General features: G+C 42.0%; 3 protein-coding genes across 3 annotated transcripts; all 3 read right to left on the reverse strand.

Annotated features, from left to right (window-relative positions):
- Positions 1-2,131: 2,131 nt before the first annotated feature.
- LOC133004582 (proteinase-activated receptor 3-like) lies at positions 2,132-3,091 on the reverse strand. Its single transcript, XM_061074051.1, has one exon. It carries the CDS (start codon positions 3,089-3,091, stop codon positions 2,132-2,134), a length of 960 nt encoding a protein of 319 aa, XP_060930034.1.
- Positions 3,092-7,518: 4,427 nt separating this feature from the next.
- LOC133004583 (lysophosphatidic acid receptor 4-like) lies at positions 7,519-8,463 on the reverse strand. The gene has a single exon (XM_061074052.1). It carries the CDS (start codon positions 8,461-8,463, stop codon positions 7,519-7,521), a length of 945 nt encoding a protein of 314 aa, XP_060930035.1.
- A 6,130-nt stretch (positions 8,464-14,593) lies between these two features.
- LOC133005827 (P2Y purinoceptor 1-like) lies at positions 14,594-15,559 on the reverse strand. The gene has a single exon (XM_061075619.1). It carries the CDS (start codon positions 15,557-15,559, stop codon positions 14,594-14,596), a length of 966 nt encoding a protein of 321 aa, XP_060931602.1.
- Between the last annotated feature and the right edge of the window lie 6,067 nt (positions 15,560-21,626).

Below are 21,626 nucleotides of genomic sequence, written 5' to 3' on the forward strand. Positions count from 1 at the left end.
TTACAATGATAGACTGAATTATCATGAATTTGTTGCCTTGTTTGGACGTGTGTTTAGATTATTATGAATCTGCTTTAAGAGTGAAGTTTAAAGAAAAAAAACTTCCCCTCGAAGTTGACAGCACCACAAACTGCAGCTTCCTAAATGATCTTACAGTTGAACCAACCCAACATCACAACCTTCATGAGGGAGGATTTACTACAGGGCTGTTCATCAGACAGTGTTTGTGAACTTTCATAAACAATTCATTAGAAATAAAGAAAAGCAGAGAAAAGCCATCCTTATATAAAGTTTGATAGAGAATAAAAGTTTAACTAGGAGGCTTTAACAAGAAAGGATGGATATTTGAGATCGTGTTCATAGTGCATATTCAAGCATATACCTTCCTTTCCCAGTATTTCCAACCGGCTACACAATCTGTATGATAATTACACGATGTGCACAAAGAGGTCACACATGCTTCACATTTTATTTTTTATACCAGGCCCTTGGTTCATTGCGATTTCCACACGTAAGAAAAAGCTCATTTTTTTTTTGTTTTATAACCAGTTTTGGGAAATGTTTTTTGTGGAACCACAGGCCTCCTTTTCGGCCTACATGTACTGAAGACAGCATGTTTCTTTGTTCTTAAGAAAGCCAAGGAACTCACTCTCCCAGAATGCTTCAGGTCCTTTTGTTCCAGCAGTTTCACCCAGAGTTGTGAAAAAGCCACTAGTGTCAACTCCAATTGGTCACTCTGGCCCCATGACCTGTGAGGTCACCGGGCCTATATACGACCAAGACTCCCTCTCCTCATTCTCTTTCCATCAACCCACCGAGGAGGCAGGTGGCCAGCTGTTTCTCCTGCATCGCCGAGGAGAGGGCCTGGCTGCTCCAGCACATCTTCTCTTCCAATCTACAAGAGGAGAGCAAAGGTCTAGCTTCCAGCTCATCTTCTCAAGAAAACCTTATCTCAAATCAAGCTTTTCCAAACTCCTAGCTGTGACTCGATGTCCTGCAGGTAAAAACTTCGAACCAGCGACTGAGCCCACAGCTCAACAGAACCGCGAATGCAGAAACCTTACACAAAGCCAGGAGACGTCACAGAACTGCAAACGGCACAGCAACTTTCTCCTTTTCTAAGGACTGGTAACACACTGGGCTTAATAATTATACTAAGCTAAGCAAGACTGTTTATTTGATTCTGTGTGACGTTTATAAATTTGATATATGTTGTGAGATTGTGGTTATAAGTTAAATGAAAGTTAATGTTAGTTACGCTCTGCACAGACTCTTTCATTCTCTGATTACCATTTACACAGACACACGCATATCTCTACACCTAGTTATCTCCTCACCCACTTCAGAAGAAGGGGGGCTATTAACTTTAGGGGGATCAACGACCATTTTGAAAGCATGCTGATGAAGGTGTGAACTTTGGTCAGCTATTTTGAGAAGCACCCTAATTTACATAGACACACACACACGCTCACATACACATCTTTGTTTAGCTAGTACGTTTGTTAGTAATTTGTGTTTTTATACTTTATCATATTCATAATAAATATTTTTCCTTCACAAATGTTCTTTCATTAATGTTGCATAAGTGAAATTTGACAACCTCTACACTGTCAAGAATTCTATAACCTTCACTGTTCACTGAGATTTCTTATTGAACAAGATCTAAATGAGACTGATCTTAATCAATAAATTGGCTATCTTTTCCCTTCCTTTGAAGGGTGGTGCCCCGAGGTAACTTTAACCAACTAAAGTTATGATTTAATATTAATATTTTAAATATTAATATTTAATATTTTATTTTGATAACCACATTTATTGAATGCCTAAAGGCACACCATTCTATGGTATCACTTTTAACGCATTATTGCACAACACCAGGTCAACCTGTTTCAATTTGGACGGACTCGGAGCGCCCGCTGGCTTCTTACTTGTGTTTATTTCTCTTATGTTATTCTTAACGTCTACTTGCTGTAGACTCATTAGAAGACACAACCGCACAAGATAAAGAAAATCAGAAGCCTGTTTTCGTTTCGACCCTTTATTTTGATGTAAAATGACAATTTTGATAAAAACTTTTTTATAAAATTCATCCAGTTCTATATAAAGACAAGGAAGAAGAGTTATATTCAAGTTATATGTCTACGGGTTCATTTCTCTCGCTCCTCTCCACTCGTCCACACAGCCATGACTTCTTCAAGCGTCTCCATTTGCAGTGGCTGGTGGTGACATAGTACAGCACGGGGTCCAGGCACGTGTTGAGGGTGACGAGGGCCATGGTGACCCGCCTGGCTTCAAAGATGAGGTTAAGGGAGAAGCAGCTCTTGATAACATCCATTCGTTGCAGGAGGTGCAGCAGATACACCACGTGGCTGGGCAGGAAGCAGAGCAGCGTGATGGCCAGGATGGTGTAAATGACCCTCAAGGCTCTTTGGGCTGTTTTAGTCCTGATCATGGAGATGCGCCTCACAACCAGCGGGTAACACACCAGGATGATCAAGGTGGGCAGCAGGGAGAATAGGATCAGGCCAAGCAGGTTGTACACCTTCAGACGCGTGTCCCACTCGTGCTTGGATAAGTTCTCGAAACAACTCTGTCTTCCAGATTGGTTGTCGTTGGTTTCCAGAGGCCCCAAGAGGACGAAGACCAGCATCATCACTCCAGCTACACACCAGAGCGCCACGCACACAGCCAGAGAGCGCCAGGGCCTCTGCTGCCTCTGGTAGGCGTGAGGATGCACCGTGGCCATGTAGCGGTCCACACAGATACAAGTCATGAGACAGATGCTCATGTAGTTGTTGGAGTAGAACAGGACCCCAGTGATGCGGCAGGCGACGTCCCCAAACACCCAGTTGTTCCTGTTGAGGTGGTAGTGGATCCTGAAGGGCAGAGTGCAGAGGATGAGGATGTCCGCCAGGGCCAGGTTGCTGATGAACACGCTGAAGGCTGTGCGAGGGGTGATCTTGAAGGTGAAGACGAAGAGAGCAGCCAGATTTCCAGGTAGACCCACGACTAACGCCAGGATGTAGATCACTGGGAAGGAGTACTGATACTCCGCTGGGCTGAAGTTGCAGCTGGGTTCCGTTTCGTTCATGATGAACAATTGATTGGGGGGTTGTTTTGTTTGTGTGTCTGTGAAAGAAGTCAAATGAACGTGTGGGTTTTTTTTCATTCACACTGCTGCATCGCACACCGTCCTCTGTACCTGTAGCAACACAAACATGTTTCTATTCAGAGTTTTTCCAATTTTAGTTTCACACAATATTGGAAATCAATATTTTACTCATCGGATCAGTCACATGTCTGATAAATGCATAAATAAATACAGAAATCAAAAATAAATACAGAAATAAATAAAGAAATGTATAAATAAATGTCTTAAATATATTACCACATTTGTTTATTTCTACATTTATGTGTCCATATGTAAATGAGGTAGGAGGTCCCAAACTCAGTCTCGAGCAGGATTGGTCAACTGAGCTATACACACACACACACACACAGGCCCCGGAGCTCCGCCCCCCACACTGCTACACACTCGCTGAGAGACACAAGCAGTGACTGAGACTTGAACTCGTCACCGTGAAGCAGCTGCTCAGTGACTTTGTAGAACAGTGGAAACAGTGAAAACACCGAGCTTCTCTGGTCACATCTGCTCAGAGATCAGCTGCTTCATGGGCAGAGCAGAAGTTTGTACCGAGCTGGAGTTTCTGTTTCCTCCTCCTCTCTGCTCGCTCCTTGTGCTCAGTAGAACACGAGACGTGACGCTCACAGTCAGGATTACTGACACCTTAATCCCAATAAAAAATAACCTGAACTAACCCTCTGAGCTTGAACTAGTTCATTTTAAGTGTGAACTGGCTCAACGCTGCAAACAGCTACTGGACACCAGCCAGCATTGACAGGCAGAAGTAGAAGGGCTGGATCATTACACTCCTATGACCAATCCTGTATGAGACTGCGGTTAGGCCCGCCTTTCTCATTAGCATACGGACACAGAAATGTGGAAATGAATGAATGTGGAAATAAATAAATGTGGAAATATATTTAAGACATTTATTTATACTTTTCTGTATTTATATCTGTATTTATTTCCTTATTTATTTATTTATATTTGTATTTATTTATACATTTATTTATTTATTTATATTTAAGTCATGTATGATCCTCTATACCAGTGGTTTTCAACTGGGGGTCCGTGGCCCCCTGGTGGTCCGCGACGGCATTGCAGGGGGTCCGCGAAATTCGCTTTAATATTTCAACACATTTCCAGATTACTCTTGAATATCGTGAAAAATATATATGATAAGAAAAATATGTCTAAAATAATATAAAGGTGCTGGTGATCATGAGGTTAAACTTAATTAGGCCTCAATTGTTTGTGTGATATTGTATGATTATCATTTGTGACATATTCTGCATTACTTTGTCATCTTCCCTCTTCAGTTGTAGCCCCAGTTTATGTTGATTGTTATTGATCATCGTAACTTTAACGTTCTCTCAACATGTCAGCTACATGTCTGTACATTTAAGTCATGAACGTTATATATTGATGTTTATATGGTTCTGAGATGCAGTACAACTACAAACTGCATTTTAATTTTGTTTCCAATTCTTAAGCACCGAAAATCAACCGTTTTTGTTGTTTTTACACATTTTTTTCTAGATTTGTTTGAGGTTTTTAAATAAAACCAACATGGAAAACCAAATGTTAAAACTTCCTTATATCCACATGCACACACGCACACACACGTAGGCACATCAGTGGGCCGCAGATTACTTTCTAGTCAGAATGGTCCCTGGGACAAAACCAGTTGCAAACCCCTGCTCTATACTTATCACGTGCTGAGAAAAAGTATTTACCCCCTTCCTGATTTTGTATTTTTTTGCATTTTTGTCACACTTAAATGATTCAGATCATAAAACAAATTTTAATATTAGACAAAGATGCCCAAAGTAAATACATAATGCGGTTTTTAAATGATGATTTCATTTATTAAGGGGAAAAATCTATCCAAACCTACTTGGCCCTCTGTGAAAAAGTAAATGCCCCCTTAACCTAATAACTGGTTGTGCCAACCTAAAAAAATGTGGTTAATCAGAGTTCATTCATGATTTATCAAGGGGGGCAGTTACTTTTTCACATAGGCCCAGGTAGGTTTGGATAGCTTATTTCCCAAAAACTGCATTTTGTATTCACCCGGGTTATCTTTGTCTAATACTAGAATTTGTTTGATGATCTGAAACATTTAAGTGTGACATATATGAAAAAAAAATAAGAAACCAGGAAGGGGTCAAATGTTTTTTCATAACACTGTATATCTGTTTTGTTCAGGTATAAACTATGATGGACTTTTTTTTACACTGAACACAACACATTGTCCTGTATTTGTTACAGAGTTTTTATCCTAAAAGAGTGAAATGAAGTAACCGGAAAAAAATACTGACACAAATAAATGCAACACTTCCTCTATTGGTGTTTGTGAGACAATAGATGTTTTATCATACTGCTTTTATATTAGATGTTAAACCTCTGTGACTCTCCCCTACATTGCAGGAGCTGTTTCTAAGAAGGTAAACGTGTGTTGTGAAAACTAAACCCAGACTAAATAGAGCAATAAACAAAGTATTTTGACATTAAACAAAGTCACTTACCTAGTTGTTGAGAGTCTGATCTCCAAATGTAGAAAGCAACACCTGAGATTGTTGTGCTGCTGTGTTATCACCGTGCTGCTGCTCTCTGCGTTGTGTAGACCATGCAGCTCTTTGCTCAGGCTTTTTAATTATCTGTCAGTGCATCGTGTGACGAAAGAAGCCGGAATCCATATCATGACATCAGATTCACCGCCCACTGCAGTTTGCCTTGTGTGGACATGTGTTTAGATATAATCAGTCTAGTTTAAAGAAGAAAAACTTCCCCTCAAAGTTTGACAGCACCACAAACTGCAGCTTCCTAAATGATCTTACAGTTGAATCAACACAACATCACAACCTTCATGAGGGGAGGATTTAATACAGGGCTGTTCATCAGACAGTGTTTGTTAATTTTCATAAACAGTTTATTAGAAATAAGGAGAATTAGAGAAAAGCCGTCCTTATATAAAGTTTTATAGAGAATAAAAGCTGCAGACCGGGACACTTTAGTTTAACTAGGAGGCTTTAACAAGAATCGATGGATTTTTAAGGTCATGTTCACAGTGCATATTCAAGCATATACCTTCCTTTCCCAGTATTTCCAACTGGCTACACAATCTGTATGATAATAACACGATGTGCACAAAGAGGTCACACATGCTTCTCATTTTATTTTTTATACCAGGCTCTTGGTTCCTTGCGATTTCCACACATAAGAAAAAACTCTTTTTTTTGTTGTTTTATAACCAGTGTTGGGAAATGTTTTTTGTTGAACCACAGGCCTCCTTTTCGGCCTACATGTACTGAAGACAGCATGTTTCTTAATTCTTAAGAAAGCCAAGGAACTCACTCTCCCAGAATGCTTCAGGTCCTTTTGTTCCAGCAGTTTCACCCAGAGGTGTGAAAAAGCCACCAGGGTCAACTCCAATTGGTCACTCTGGCTCCATGACCTGTGAGGTCACCGGGCCTATATACGACCAAGACTCCCTCTCCTCATTCTCTTTCCATCAACCCACCGAGGAGGCAGGTGCCCAGCTGTTTCTCCTGCATTGTCGAGGAGAGGGCCTGGCTGCTCCAGCACATCTTCTCTTCCAATCTACAAGAGGAGAGCAAAGGTCTAGCTTCCAGCTCATACTCTCAAATCTGGCTTTTCCAAACTCCTAGCAGCGACTCGATGTCCTGCAGGTAAGAACTTCGAACCAGCGACTGAGCCCACAGCTCAACAGAACCGCGAATGCAGAAACCTTACACAAAGCCAGGAGCCGTCACAGAACTGCAAACGGCACAGCAACTTTCTCCCTTTCTAAGGACTGGTAACATAGTGGGCTTAATAATTATACTAAGCTAAGCAAGACTGTTTATTTGACTCGTGTGACGTTTATAAGTTTGATATATGTTGTGAGATTGTGGTTATAAGTTAAATGAAAGTTAAGGTTAGTTACGCTCTGCACAGACTCTTTCATTCTCTGATTACCATTTACACAGACACACGCATATCTCTACACCTAGTTATCTCCTCCCCCACTTCAGAAGAAGGGGGGCTATTAAACTTTAGGGGGGTCAACGACCATTTTGAAAGCATGCTGATGAAGGTGTGAACTTTGGTCAGACATTTTGCAGAGTTCTATTTATTCTGTTTTAAGTTTATAATATAAAATGACATTGCTTTAACATGAGACATGTTGATTCTTAACGTCTGCTTGCTGTAGACTCATTACAAGACACAACCGCACAAGATAAAAAAAATCAGAAGCCTGTTTTCGATCCGTCCCTTTATGTTGATGTAAAATGACAATTTTAGTAACATTTTTGTATCTTTAAGTCTCCAGTTCCATATATAGACAAGGTACCAGAGTTATATTTAAGTTATATATCTACAGGTCCAGCTCACTCGCTCCTCTCCACTCGTCCACACAGCCATGACTTCTTCAAGCGCCTCCATTTGCAGTGGCTGGTGGTGACATAGTACAGCACGGGGTCCAGGCACGTGTTGAGGGTGACGAGGGCCGTGGTGACCAGCCTGGCGTCGTGGATGCGGTTGGCGGTGGAGCAGGATGTCTTGATGACACCCATGCTGCGCAGGAGGTGCAGCAGATTGGCCACGTGGTTGGGCAGGAAGCAGAGCAGCGTGATGGCCAGGATGGTGTGAATGACCCTCAAGGCTCTTTGGGCTGTTTTAGTCCTGATCATGGAGATGCGCCTCACAACCAGCGGATAACACACCAGGATGATCACGGTGGGCAGCAGGGAGAATAAGATCAGGCCCAGCAGGTTGTACACCCCCACACGCGTGTTCCACTCATGCTTGGATAAGTTCTCGAAACAAGTGTGGTTTCCAGATTTGTTGACGTTGGTTTCCAGAGGCCCCAAGAGGACGAAGACCAGCATCATCACTCCAGCTACACACCAGAGCGCCACGCACACGGCAATAGAGCGCCAGGGCCTCTGCTGCCTCTGGTAGGTGTGAGGATGCACCGTGGCCATGTAGCGGTCCACACAGATACAAGTCATGAGACAGATGCTCATGTAGATGTTGCAGACGAACAGGACCCCAGTGATGCGGCAGGCGACGTCCCCAAACACCCAGTGGTTCCTGTTGAGGTGGTAGTGGATCCTGAAGGGCAGAGTGCAGAGGATGAGGATGTCCGCCAGGGCCAGGTTGCTGATGAACACGCTGAAGGCTGTGCGAGGGGTGATCTTGAAGGTGAAGACGAAGAGAGCAGCCAGATTTCCAGGTAGACCCACGACTAACGCCAGGATGTAGATCACTGGGAAGAAGGAGTAGTGATACTCTGCTGAGGTGATGCTGCAGCTGGCGTTCGTCCCGTTCATGATGAACGATTGATTGGAGGGTTGTTTTGTTTGTGTGTCTGTGAAAGAAGTCAAATGAACGTGTGGGTTTTTTTTCATTCACACTGCTGCATCGCACACCGTTCGCTAACTGTAGCAACACAAACATGTTTCCATTCAGAGTTTTTCCAATTTTAGTTTCACACCACATTGGAGAACTACTCTTTACCTCATCGGATCAGTCACATGTCGACATTACTTAATGTCTAGTCCTTTTGTTCAGGTATAAACTATGATGGATATTTGTTACACTGCATACAACACATTGTCCAGATTTGTTACAGAGATTATCCCAAAATACTGAACACAAATAAAGGCAACACTTCCTCTAACGGCGTTTGTGGGACAAAAGATGTTTATCTTACTGCTTTTATATTAGATGTTAAACCTCTGTGACTCTCCACTACATTGCAGGAGCTGTTTCTAAGAAGGTAAACGTGTTATGGAGCAATAAACAAAGAATTTTGACAATAAACAAAGTCACTTACCTAGTTGTTGAGAGTCTGATCTCCAAATGTAGAAAGCAACACCTGAGATTGTTGTGCTGCTGTGTTATCACCGTGCTGCTGCTCTCTGCGTTGTGTAGACCATGCAGCTCTGCTCAGGCTTCTTAATTTTCTGTCAGCGCACCGTGTGACGAGTGGAGGTTGGACTTGACCCTGGTGGCTTTGAGGTTCACCTCATGTCATGCTATGGCAGTGTTACAATAATAGACTGAATTATCATGAATTTGTTGCCTTGTTTGGACATGTGTTTAGATTTTAATGGGTGTAGTTTAAAAACAAAAACGTCCCCTCGAAGTTTGACAGCACCACAAACTGCAGCCTCCTAAATTATCTTACATTTAAACCAACACAACATCACAACCTTCATGAGGGGAGGATTTAATACAGGGCTGTTCATCAGACAGTGTTTGTTAATTTTCATAAACAGTTTATTAGAAATAAAGAGAGAGTAGATAAAGATAATCACTGGCTGTCGGTTCATTACATTGCTTCTTTTTTCCTCTTTTCAACGTGTAATGAGATTGTAAAACAACACATTTTGTTGCTCTGTCCTGAACCTCAGACGGCCAACACACAAAAGAAAGTGATTATCTGCAGCAGGTGAAGGAAACTTTCTGCAAAAGTTTTAGGAGGCATGTGAACAAACAGTTGCCGGTATAGCTGAACTGCTCCTGCTGCTCCTGCAGATCAAAGTGAGGATGCAGAACAAGGATGTGGATGATGAAGAGGAGGCGATGGATTCTGTTATCTGTGTATGATGTTACACATGACCAATGCACTCGTCAAGTTATTATTCATATGTGGGGTTCAGGGTCGCAGCAAAGTTTTAATTCGACATGTTTCTTTTTTCTTTTTTTTTATAAATCTGTTTATTGAAACATATCATATCATGTTGCATGACCTTTACAAATAAATGCATGTTTTTTTTTTTACCAAATAAACAAAACATAAAACCAAACAAACCAACAAGTAGAAAACAGAATATCTCATCAACCACCTTACATTTGTACATTCACATTGATGTAAGAGCACAGCTGGACAAAAAAAAAAAAAAAGAAGAACATGAAAACAAAACATAATATGTTGTTCACCCATACACCCTAGGAGTTATTCAGTTGCAATCAGAAATATTCAACCCCCCAAAGATTTTAAGGATTTATCAATTAAAGTTGACAGAATCTTGCTAAAAGAGCAAAATTCTGCTTCGGATGACTTCTTTATGAGTTGAGTGATACAGAAATTTAACAAGGAAAATGCATGATGTAGTACTTGTGTGTAGCAGCATATTTTGTTAAGATGGCCATGTCACAATTATTCAACCCCTATATAATATTGTTGTTTTTAAAGCTGTCTGACAGGTTTTTTTTGTCCTAAAGTGGAGTTGAAACATAATTAAGCCTTTGGGAACTCTGTACTGATCCTTCAATTGCTTCAGCTGTGATACATATATAAACCCCACCCATGAAGGTATTCAAGGTGAGTTGCAATCATGGGAAAGACAAAGGAGCTTGCACAAAAGCTGAGAGAGGAAATTATTTCATCACACCTGAAAGGCCTTGGGTAGAAGATTTCCCAAAAGATTATATTCCAAGAGACACCATTGGGAACATTATAAGGAAGTTTAAAACTTATGGAGCAGCTGCAAACCTGCCTGGCTGTTGAAGAAAGCCCAACATTTCATCAAGGACCTTCAGCAACTTAATCAGAACAACTCAGATAAACCCCTGTACGACCTGATGAAGGCTGGTACAAGTGCTTTAGTGGCAACTGTAAGACGTGCACTGAATACACAAGGACTTCATTGCCGGCTCCAAGACGCACTCAGCTCTTGACCACAAGGAACATCAAAAGTCGACTAGAATATGCCAGGAGGAATTTGGATAAGACTACTGAGTTTTGGGTGACAGTTCTAAGGACTGATGAAACCAAACTGGAACAGTTTGGACATATGGACCAGCGGTATGTCTGGTGTGCAAAAGGACAGGCTTATGACCAGAAGAATACCATCCCCAAAGTCAAGCATGGAGGTTGGTCAAAGATGATGTGGGGCTGTTTTTCTGCAGCAGGAACTAGCAATCTTAATCGTGTACCTGGCATCATGGATTCACAGAAATACCTGGCCATTTTAAAGAGGAATGTGATGCCTTCTGTTGAAAAATTAAACCTTGGTGATCATTGGACTTTCCAGCAAGACAATGATTCAAAGCCCACCTCCAGGTCAAGCAAAACTTGGTTGAGAAAAAGATCCTGGAATGTCCTGGAGTGGCTTTCTCAGTCACCAGATTTAAATCCGATTGAAAATCTTTGGTGGGATTTAAAGAAGGCAGTTGCAGCACGGAAGCCATGAAACATCACTGAGCTAGAGGCTTTTTCACATGAAAAATGGGCAAAGATTCCAATCGAGAGTTGTAAGAAGCTTGTCCGCACTTACTGAAAACGTTTGTTAGAAGGTAGAAAAGCTAGCGGATGCTCCACAAAGTCCTGAAGCTGGGGGTTGAATAATACTGAACATGCATATGTGTTGAAAGAGTTACATTTTTCATTTGAACTTCAAAGTTAAGTCAACTTCTGTTGTCAAAATAACTAAAATACGCATTAATAAATATCTTTTGTTGTTTGATGAGGTTTTTTTGTCATTTATTGTCATTATCTGTCATCCACATCACTATAATGTATTTTGAGGTGAGGGGGTTAAATATTTCTGATTGCAACTGTAGCTACATTGTCGAAATATGAGATAAGAGGTTGCCATATAGTATAGAATTTCTCAGTTGACCCTCGGAGTGAAAAGTGAATTTAAGGAATGACATTAGGTCAGTTTGCCAGGATTGTTCTGCCGGGGGTTTAGGCAGCTTCCAGTGTAGAAGGATACGCCTGCGGACAATCAGAGAGGCGAATGCTAAAACATTTAATGTCTGCTTACTGAATTCTGAATAATTTGAGGGGAATAGCAATGAGCGGGCAGGGAGTGATAGCTACACCGAGAACCTCCGACATGATCTTGAAAAAGCTCTTCCAGAACCCTGTTAGCTTCGAGCATGTCCAGAAAGTATGGGCTAAGTCAGCTGGGACAAAGGCACATCTATTGCAAGCTTCACTACTGCCAGGACAAATCACAGCTAGTTTTGCTTTGCTGAAGTGCATTCTATGCAGTACTTTGAATTGTATTAAGTTAAGACGGGCACAGGATGAGCAGCTATTCACTCGTAATTTTGCTCTATCCCACCAAGGATCCTGGAGTTGGCTTCCTAGCTCTTTTTCCCACCCCTGTTTTGCTGTGATCTGTGGAGAGGGGTTAGCCTGGAGAATACCTTTATACAGCTTTGATATCATTTTTATCCAAGTTTCTGGTTTGTCAAGAATTTTAGGTAAATCTGCCGGTAAATGTGGAAATGTACTGCAATAATCTTTAATAAAACTGCGAACCTGGAGGTAACGAAAGAAGTTGGTCCGGGGCAAGTCATGCTTATGGGACAGACTCTCAAAGTCAATAAATGTACCATTTAAAAACAGTTCTCGAAATGAAATGATACCTTTCTCCTTCCAAAGTGAAAATGCGGAGTCAAGTTTAGAAGGTAAAAAAATATGATTATTGCATAACGGACCTAGGAGGACAAGATTGTTTAGTTTGAGATGTTTGCGAAACTGTGTCCATATTTTCAAAGTGGCAGATTACAGGATTTGTGGTATAATTTGAAACTGAGAGTGGCAAAAGGGGAGCATGTCAGAGCCACAAGTGAAGAGGTGTGGCAGGAGAAGGACTCCATTTTACACCAGTCCAACTCACTCTCGTACCGCCAGCTGAGTATCTTTTGTATATTTGCTGCCCAGTAATATAACATAAAGTTAGGTAAACCCAGTCCACCCTCCTGCCCTGCTGTCTGTAGGGTGCTCTTATTAGTCCTGGCAACCTTGCCCGCCCACACAAATGAAAGAATAGCTTGATCAAGTTTTTTAAAGAATGTTTTTGTCAGGAAGAGAGGTAAACATTGGAAAAAAAAACAAAATCTCGGCAGGATTTTCATCTTATTGCATTGCACTCTGCCTGCTAATGACAGCGGCAGCTTGGACCACTTCTGTAGGTCAGTTTTGACTTTATTTACTAATTTGTCAATGCTATTTTTATGCAATCCCTCTAGAAGAGTGGGTGATGTTGATCCCTAGGTATTGAAAACTTTCTGGAGAGAAATTAAAAGGAATTTGTCCCTGTGTGACTGTTTTGGCTTTGAAGTTAATTGGGAAACAGACAGTTTTTTGGAGGTTGATTTTGTAACCTGAAAATGCACCAAAATCATCTAGTGTCTGTATTAAATTTTTGGCACATGAAACAGGGTGTGTTATGTAAATTAATAGATCATCTGCATACAGGGAGACACGGTGCTCAATGTTTCCCCTTTTAACACCTTGCAGATGTGCGGAAGATCTCAACCGGATGGCTAGCGGCTCAATAGCAAGAGCAAAAAGTAACGGCGACAGCGGGCAGCCTTGACGGGTACCACGGGACAAGGGAAAATATGATGAGTACTGTCTATTAGTGTTAACACGGGCAAGGGGTAATTTATAAACAAGGCGTGTCCATGCAATAAAGTTTTCTCCGAATACAAATTTTCCTAGTACCTTAAATAAGTACCCCCATTCCACCCTGTCAAAGGCTTACTCCATGTCCAATAAGAGCACTATTTCAGGCTTTATTTCATTGGACGGGGAAGAGATAATATTTAATAGCCGTCTGACATTTGAGGATAACTGACGAGCTCTGATGAAGCCAGTTTGGTCCTCAGAGATTATTGAAGGGAGACATGTTTCCAATCTTTTCGCTAAAATTTTTGCTAGTATTTTCACGTCCACATTTAAAAGTGATATTGGTCGATAGGAACTAGATTCAGCAGGGTCCTTATCCTTCTTAAGAATAACGGAAATAGTCGCCTCTGTTAAAGTTTTTGGTAAAGATCCTATAGACAGGGAATGGTTAAACATATCTAGTAATAACGGTGCTAGTTGAGTGGAGAATTTTTTGTAAAATTCAGATGGCAGCCCTTCAGGCCCTGGTGTTTCAGAATTATTCATTTGCCTAATGCTGCTAAGTATTTCCTCTACAGTTATTGGTTGATTTAGTGATAACTGTGTTGCTGTATCTATAGTGGGTATTTCTAGGCTTTCAAAAAAATTATTCATGTTCAAGTCCGTTGGAGGGGGCTCAGAAGTGTATAGATTGGAATAAAATAATTTGAAAGCTGCATCGATCTCCAGAGGAGATGTTGTAAGACCATTTGACTGAGTGTTGATTTGGGGGATGTGTCGTGTATTTATTTTGGTTAGGAGTAAATCATACAGTACTTTCTGTTTTCAATCACCAGGTCTCATCCTGCAGTAACAGTATTAGAATGGACGGAAATATAAACTTTTTCTACATTTTTTAAAGTAGAAAACAGTGGTAGTACTGTATATTTACAGGTATCACATAGAATGCCTCACAACTTCATTAACCACGGGACCTGAAGGTGACTAGATTTGTCCTGACTGTGCAGCCAGTCCCCCCCCCCCCCTCCAGTTCCATAGATACACAAGGAGTTATATTTACATTATATGTCTACAGGTTCTGCTTCTCAGTCCACTGCAATCGTACTAACATCTCTGCTCCTCTCCACTCGTCCACACAGCCATGTCTTCTTCAAGCGTCTCCATTTGCAGTGGCTGGTGGTGACGTAGTACAGCACGGGGTCCAGGCACGTGTTGAGGGTGACGAGGGCCGTGGTGACCCGCCTGGCTTCAAAGATGCGGTTGGCGGCGGTGCAGCTCTTGATGAAACCCATGCGTCGCAGGAGGTGCAGCAGATTCGCCAGCTGGCTGGGCAGGAAGCAGAGCAGCGTGATGGCCAGGATGGTGTAAATGACCCTCACGGCTCTTTGGGCTGTTTTAGTCCTGATCATGGAGATGCGCCTCACAACCAGCGGGTAACACACCAGGATGATCACGGTGGGCAGCACGGAGCAGAAGATCAGGATCAACAGGTTGTACACCACCAGACTGGTGTTCAACTCGTGCTTGGATAAGTTCTCGAAACAAGTGTGGTTTCCAGATTGGTTGACGTTGGTTTCCAGAGGCCCCAAGAGGAAGAAGACCAGCATCATCACTCCAGCTACACACCAGATCGCCATGCACACAGCCAGAGAGCGCCAGGGCCTCCGCTGCCTCAGGTAGGCTTGAGGATGCACCGTGGCCATGTAGCGGTCCACACAGATACAAGTCATGAAACAGATGCTCATGTAGTTGTTGGAGTAGAACAGGACCCCAGTGATGCGGCAGGCGACGTCCCCAAACACCCAGTCGTCTCTGTTGAGGTGGTAGTGGATCCTGAAGGGCAGAGTGCAGAGGATGAGGATGTCCGCCAGGGCCAGGTTGCTGATGAACACGCTGAAGGCTGTGCGAGGGGTGATCTTGAAGGTGAAGACGAAGAGAGCAGCCAGATTTCCAGGTAGACCCACGACTAACGCCAGGATGTAGATCACTGGGAAGAGGGAGTACTGATACTCCGCTGAGGGGGGGCTGCAGCCGGCTTCCGTCACGTTCATGATGAACGATTGAGGGGGGGGGGTTGTTTTTGTTTGTGTGTGTCTGTGAAAGAAGTCAAATGAACGTGTGGGTTTGTTTTCATTCACACCGTCCTCTAACTGTAGCAACACAAACATGTTTCCATTCAGAGTTTTTCCAATTTTAGTTTCACACAATATTGGAAACTGTTCTTTTACTCATCGGGTCAGTCATTGTTTACACTGCACACAACGCATTGTCCTGTATTTGCTACGGAGCCTTTATTTGCAACACAAATAAAGGCAACCCTTCCTCTAACGGTGTTCGTGAGACAATAGATTTTTTATCTAACTGCTTTTATATTAGATGTTAAACCTCTGTGACTCTCCCCTACATTGCAGGAGCTATTTCCAAGAAGGTAAACATGTTATCGAGTAATAAACAAAGGATTTTGACATTAAACAAAGTCACTTACCTAGTTGTTGAGAGTCTGATCTCCAAATGTAGAAAGCAACACCTGAGGTTGCTTTGCTGCTGTGTTATCACTGTGCTGCTGCTCTCTGCGTTGTGTAGACCATGCAGCTCTTTTCTCAGGCTTCTTAATTTCCTGTCAGTGCACCATTAGACGAGTGGAGCAGGAAACCAAAGCATGAGATGAGGTTCACCTCACAAAAGTAGTTGATTATATGCAGCGGTCAAGGAAACTTTCTGCAAAAGTTTTAAGAGACATGTGAACAAACAATTATTTTCTACAGTACCCGTTTTATCTTGTTTCCAGGAAACAGGTTTTCGTCTTAACATGAAAGTTGACAAGTTATATTACAGGAGAAAGGTTGCTCATTACCCAGGAACTTAAGTGCACTGATAAAAGAATTGTTTTAACTAAATGCTGTGACCACCCACCTACCTTGACAATAGTGGCTACCTTTAAGAATGTATCTCTCAGCCTTTGTAAAATTATTATCAGAAGTCTTTCTAGAAGTTAAATAACAGTGTTCTGTGATGAGATAAAATTGTTCTAAACTAATCGTTAAGTTGATAATCATAAGATTAATTTTCCCTGAACAGACGACTTCATGCGTTATCTTTGGAGTGACCAGCCGCCATTTTGAAAGCACACCTACTCACACAGACACACACACGTACGCATACTCACATACACATGTTTATATGATAAGTACGTAATTTGTGTTTTTATACTCTATCATCTTCATTAGGGCCCGAGCACCTCCGGTGGGAGGCCCTATTTATAAATGTTTTCTTTCACAAATGTTGTTTTAATGAATGTTTCATAATTGTGAATTTGGCCAATCTCTAAACTGTCAAGAAGTCTATATCCTTCAACTTAGAGAACTGTCTGTATGGTAATTTTGGTTATAGTTATTAAGTTAATTGTTAATCAGAGTTCCAAATTTGTGGTTAGTACTTTTATGAGACTTAATCAATAAATTGGCTATATTTTCCCTTCCTTTGAAGGGTGGTGCCTTAGGTAACCTTAATCAATTAAAGTTATTATTTATTATTATTATTATTTTTTGTATTAATATTCAATATTTTAGTTGATTTATTTGATTTACCAAATTTATTGAATGCCGAAAGGCACACCATTTTAGGGTATCACGTTTAATGCATTATTGCACAACATTTATTATCTCTCCATCACATCTTGTTTTTGACTAAAACACTACTTTTGAAACGGCTGATAAATGTTTGGTTAAATTGATAACAGCCTCAGGCCGGGTTTAGCTCTGAGGTGGAATTTGTAAGATATCATTATCTTGATTTGACTTCACCGGAGAAACAATTTGTTTTACTATTGCTTAAAGTATTACAATTATACCTTTAGCATATACGTTATTATCAATTCACTGAACAATAAACATGTTCATGGAAAGAAAAAGGTGGACATCCATCCATTTCCTATTCTTCGAGACAATAACAGCTGACACTATTTACAGCGCCAACTTTTCTTCTAACGAAGCAAAATAAAGTTGATCTCAGTCTGTTGTGTTTTTTAAGTAATCTGAAGCACAAATTCAACCTTACTACAACAATACTCGTGTATATTTAGTGCAGGTTTCTTTTCCCATCACAGTTTCCTTGGGGCTCTTGTAAATCTAACCTGCGATATGTTCACTTCTCTGATTTAGAGGTTGGGAAATTTCTTTCCCTGCAAAACTGATGGTGGCAGAGCTTCTGTAAATCTGCCTCTGAATGTTTTGTCTTTCATCCAGATATTCAGACGTCTATTAAACTACATTCCTGGCTTTTCAAAGATCTCCAGGTGTATTTATTTTTCAGAAACGCAGATGCTCAGCTCTGTGAGTTGAGTGCAATCTTTACATCCTCTAAAATAAATAAAACAGAATATGCTGTTAATGAGTCAACTCCCTCCATGCACATTATTCATTTACGTGGCCTGAAGTGTGCCGCTAACTTGCTGGAGGAAGTGGAGCAAAAGAGAATTCTCCAGAACAGTCGACAGGAAGAGAGACTCTGGTCTGAGGTTTCATTCATTTTACAGATTGTGTGCTAGACGAGTGAGTCACTGTTGTGAAAATGATCAACACTTCCTGCTTTGCCCACCGCTTCTCTTAAACTTGCATGGCTGCATGTTGCATGTGTGCATGAAAGAAACCTCTGCACTGTAATGTCTGACATACTGTACCTGGGGTTCCGGCTGCGGTCACAGGTCAGACTTTGTATAAGTCATTTGTTTCTTTTAATTATGTTCAGTAATGCTTAACTCATATGTTTTGGTTATTTTTGTTTAATATGTCATGATTTTTCCCATATATGTCCCAGTTATTCAGGTCAGTTTGCGCCACTCAGGTCTCCTTTGTTAAAGCTAGATTTCAGTTCAAATACACAGACAAGAAAAAGGGTTTAACATGAGCTCCTGACACCAATAAGCTGAGCTCATCTCTGTAGTGACCTCCAGGTGGCAGCATTGTGTTGAGCACAGATACAACTATAAAACCTCATGTGAGGAAACTGAACCTGAAGCCCCTTTCCTTGTTGCTTTCAATGTGCACAAACTCTTTAAAAGATAAGGTGTTATTTTATGCTTTGCTTTTTGTAAATAGAACCTTAGAAAAGACCAAAACCAACAATGTATGTCACAAAACTTGGTGTAGCTTCTAAAATTCGCTTTTCTTTATTCAATGATTGGAAAAAATAATCATTTCAAGATGAATTTATTCAGAAAATAATCATATATTACAGTTATACAATAACAGACGGATGTGATCCACATCTCTAGAGCCAAAACCTAATTGTAAAAACAAGTGAGTGATGATTTATCTTTTGCATCTTGTAGAATCTGGGTTCAGAGTTATTTCGGTACCATAGTGTGGGTCGACATTTCACTGCAGGTGGACCAGGGAAAGATCTGAGGCAGCTCAGACTATCAAAGACTCCAGACTTCAAACAGGATTCAGCTCCTGTGAGCGTCTGCAGGATTCCCTCATCCCGCCTCCCACGTCGCCTAGCAACGCCGGCCTCAGCCAGTTCTCAGGATGTCGTGTGGCCGAAACACGAGAGGAAGCTGCTTCAGTCTCAAACACACACACAGACACACACAGACACACACAGACAGACACACACACACACACACACACATAGACACACAGACACACAAACACACTCAGATCTGCTGACTCGCATCGTTTAATCCGCCGAAAAACGTTGTGCAACAGCAAAAATAAACACTAATAATGTTATGAAATCACTGCACCAAGATAAAACTCAATTCATGTACCTGAATGTGCTCAGGCGATATCACAGTGAAGTTATTAAAGCTCCCTCTCTGTTGATGTGTGTGTTTGTGTTGTTGTCAGTGTGTGTTGTGATTCTGTGGGCGGGGACGTGACAAGCCTCCAGCTCATCTTGCCCTACTTCCCCCCCCCCAAACAAAACTACGTGCACAGAAAAACAAACGTCCACCTTCTCCGGCCTGAGATGTTTGTTGGACTGAACAAAATGTCCAGTGTGATTGTTGGAGTTCTCCCAGTTGATCGGAAACATCGTTATGTCATCGGGGGAAGAACGCACAGACGCATGTTTCCCAACATGTCTTCATATAAACATCTGTATTTATTGGTCTGAAGCTGCTTTGCTGCTGTGACAAACGTTTCACTTTAACCCTGCACGACCCCGACCCCCCCAGTCGTCCTTGAACCTTCCGCTGAGGATTCAAATAGCTTTTTGGCGAAATGAATATTTGATGCTATAGTGTGGCTGAGGCAGTGAAAAGTACTTTTCTTAGTTTCTCTCTCAGCTCTGACCCGGTGTTGACCCCGTCCACTCGTCCTGGGATCCTGTGACGTCCTGAGGAGCCCTGCAGAGGAAGAGGAGCTTTAAGGCCTGTGAGTCCTGAACCAATTAGACTTACTCTAACACGATTAACACACTAAGGAGCAGAGGTCAAAACTGCTACTGACTCGCTGATCCACAGAGTCTGTTGATTGTTGTGAGCCGTGTGTTCCTAGAAATTGAAAATGTTGAATGTCAGTGACGTGACAGTGATGAGACTCGAGGTCAGTTTCCACTCGTGAACACAGAATCTATGGTGCAAAGAAATGTCCATGCATGTGAAGGTTTTGTATTTTTCTTCACAGGGTGAAAAACTATTTGAGATTCTACAGAAATGTACTTATTCTCCATCTTGCCAAGAGTTGGATTAGAATATCAATTCCATCTGTACGAAGCTATAGCCCGGAGGTGTAAGAGAGAAAAAGGGAAACAGTAAAAAAAACAATCCTGACTCGGAACACCTAAAAAATAAAGTCTCTTCTGAAACCACAACTTATTATGTTTTCATTTCACGTTTCTTGTGCAGATCCAGAATCGCTGCTGCAGCCACATCGTGATCCACCGAGAAGTTTGCTCGTCCACTGTGTGTCCCTGAAGATTCAGAAGCATAAATGTCAGTGAGGTGACAGGGAGGAGACTCAAGGGCAGTTTCCCTGAAATCCACATGAGGACAAACAGAAGACAGAAGCCATCCAGGACGTTTACAGCTGCAGGAGGAAGTGACATCAGATCCTCCCCGACCCCAAACATCCCATACAGACCATAAACCAGCAGGTTCAGAGACAGTTTCTACCCACAAGCCACTGGGCTACTGAACTATTGACACTGCTTCTTGAACACACACCACTGTAACACAATGGCCAAATGTCTTTTATATATGTCGAACTATTAAAGGATTGTTGAATACAAGACGCCATCGAACAAATTCTCCTTCAAACCACAGTGCGAGCGCAGTGGTCCTGTTAAATATTAAAAACGATTTTAGAATAGATTTGGGAATAAATCTTGGGAGTAAGTCAGTGAGAAGACACGTGCATGCATAATACACAACATCCACCCAGCATCCTCGCCTCGTTGGAGGAGGCTTGTAGAGCCTGGCACCCGCAGTGGAAGAGGGGGGGGGTGGGCGTGTGCTCGGGAGTGCGACTCGCCGCTCGTCTCTCTCCGACGAACCAAAGAAGAAGTAGGTCACCCTCCCAGAGACCCACACATCTCTGCCTGTGACTCCACGCTGCAGTGGTGCTGTGTCTGCCATGAGAGGGAAAGAACAACATGGCAGCCGACAGCTCCCTTCAGTGGGTGGTGTGCTGGGTGGAGGCGGGGGGGCCTCCTCCCTGACCTGGTATCTGCCACAGTGCTGCAAACAAAAGCAGCAGGAGATAGGTCACGAAGAGTCGATTTACTGATATGATAGAGAGGCTGCCTGTGCTGTGAAGCATCTCACAGTCATCGTGTGATACTGATAACCTCACTGACTGCCCTCCTACGTTCTGAAGGAAACATGTGATCAGTGAAAACAATAGGAAATAACTGTTGACATCCCCGGAGCCGTGGAGCCAGACTGCTGGCATGGCTAGAACTCATTTAAGGCCAGAGGAGCATCTGGTTCCCTGAAGTTAGTCGCTCGACACTGAATCTGTTGATGTTTTCTGACTGGCCCGGTTCTGCACACGTCACAAAATGCAAAGGCGAACTTTCATTTCCAATTTGTGAGGAGCAAGGAGGCGAATTAAACATTTGCATTCTGTGTCGAGGCAAATCGCATCTAGCTAGCTGAATGTGGGGGCGGTGCAA

Source organism: Limanda limanda, chromosome 7, assembly GCF_963576545.1.
Source record: "Limanda limanda chromosome 7, fLimLim1.1, whole genome shotgun sequence".
Taxonomy (NCBI): domain Eukaryota; kingdom Metazoa; phylum Chordata; class Actinopteri; order Pleuronectiformes; family Pleuronectidae; genus Limanda; species Limanda limanda.

Bases quoted from the DNA above. Each gene is read 5' to 3' on its own strand.
- LOC133004582 (XM_061074051.1), bottom strand. From the start codon at position 3,091: ATGAACGAAACGGAACCCAGCTGCAACTTCAGCCCAGCGGAGTATCAG.
- LOC133004583 (XM_061074052.1), bottom strand. From the start codon at position 8,463: ATGAACGGGACGAACGCCAGCTGCAGCATCACCTCAGCAGAGTATCAC.
- LOC133005827 (XM_061075619.1), bottom strand. From the start codon at position 15,559: ATGAACGTGACGGAAGCCGGCTGCAGCCCCCCCTCAGCGGAGTATCAG.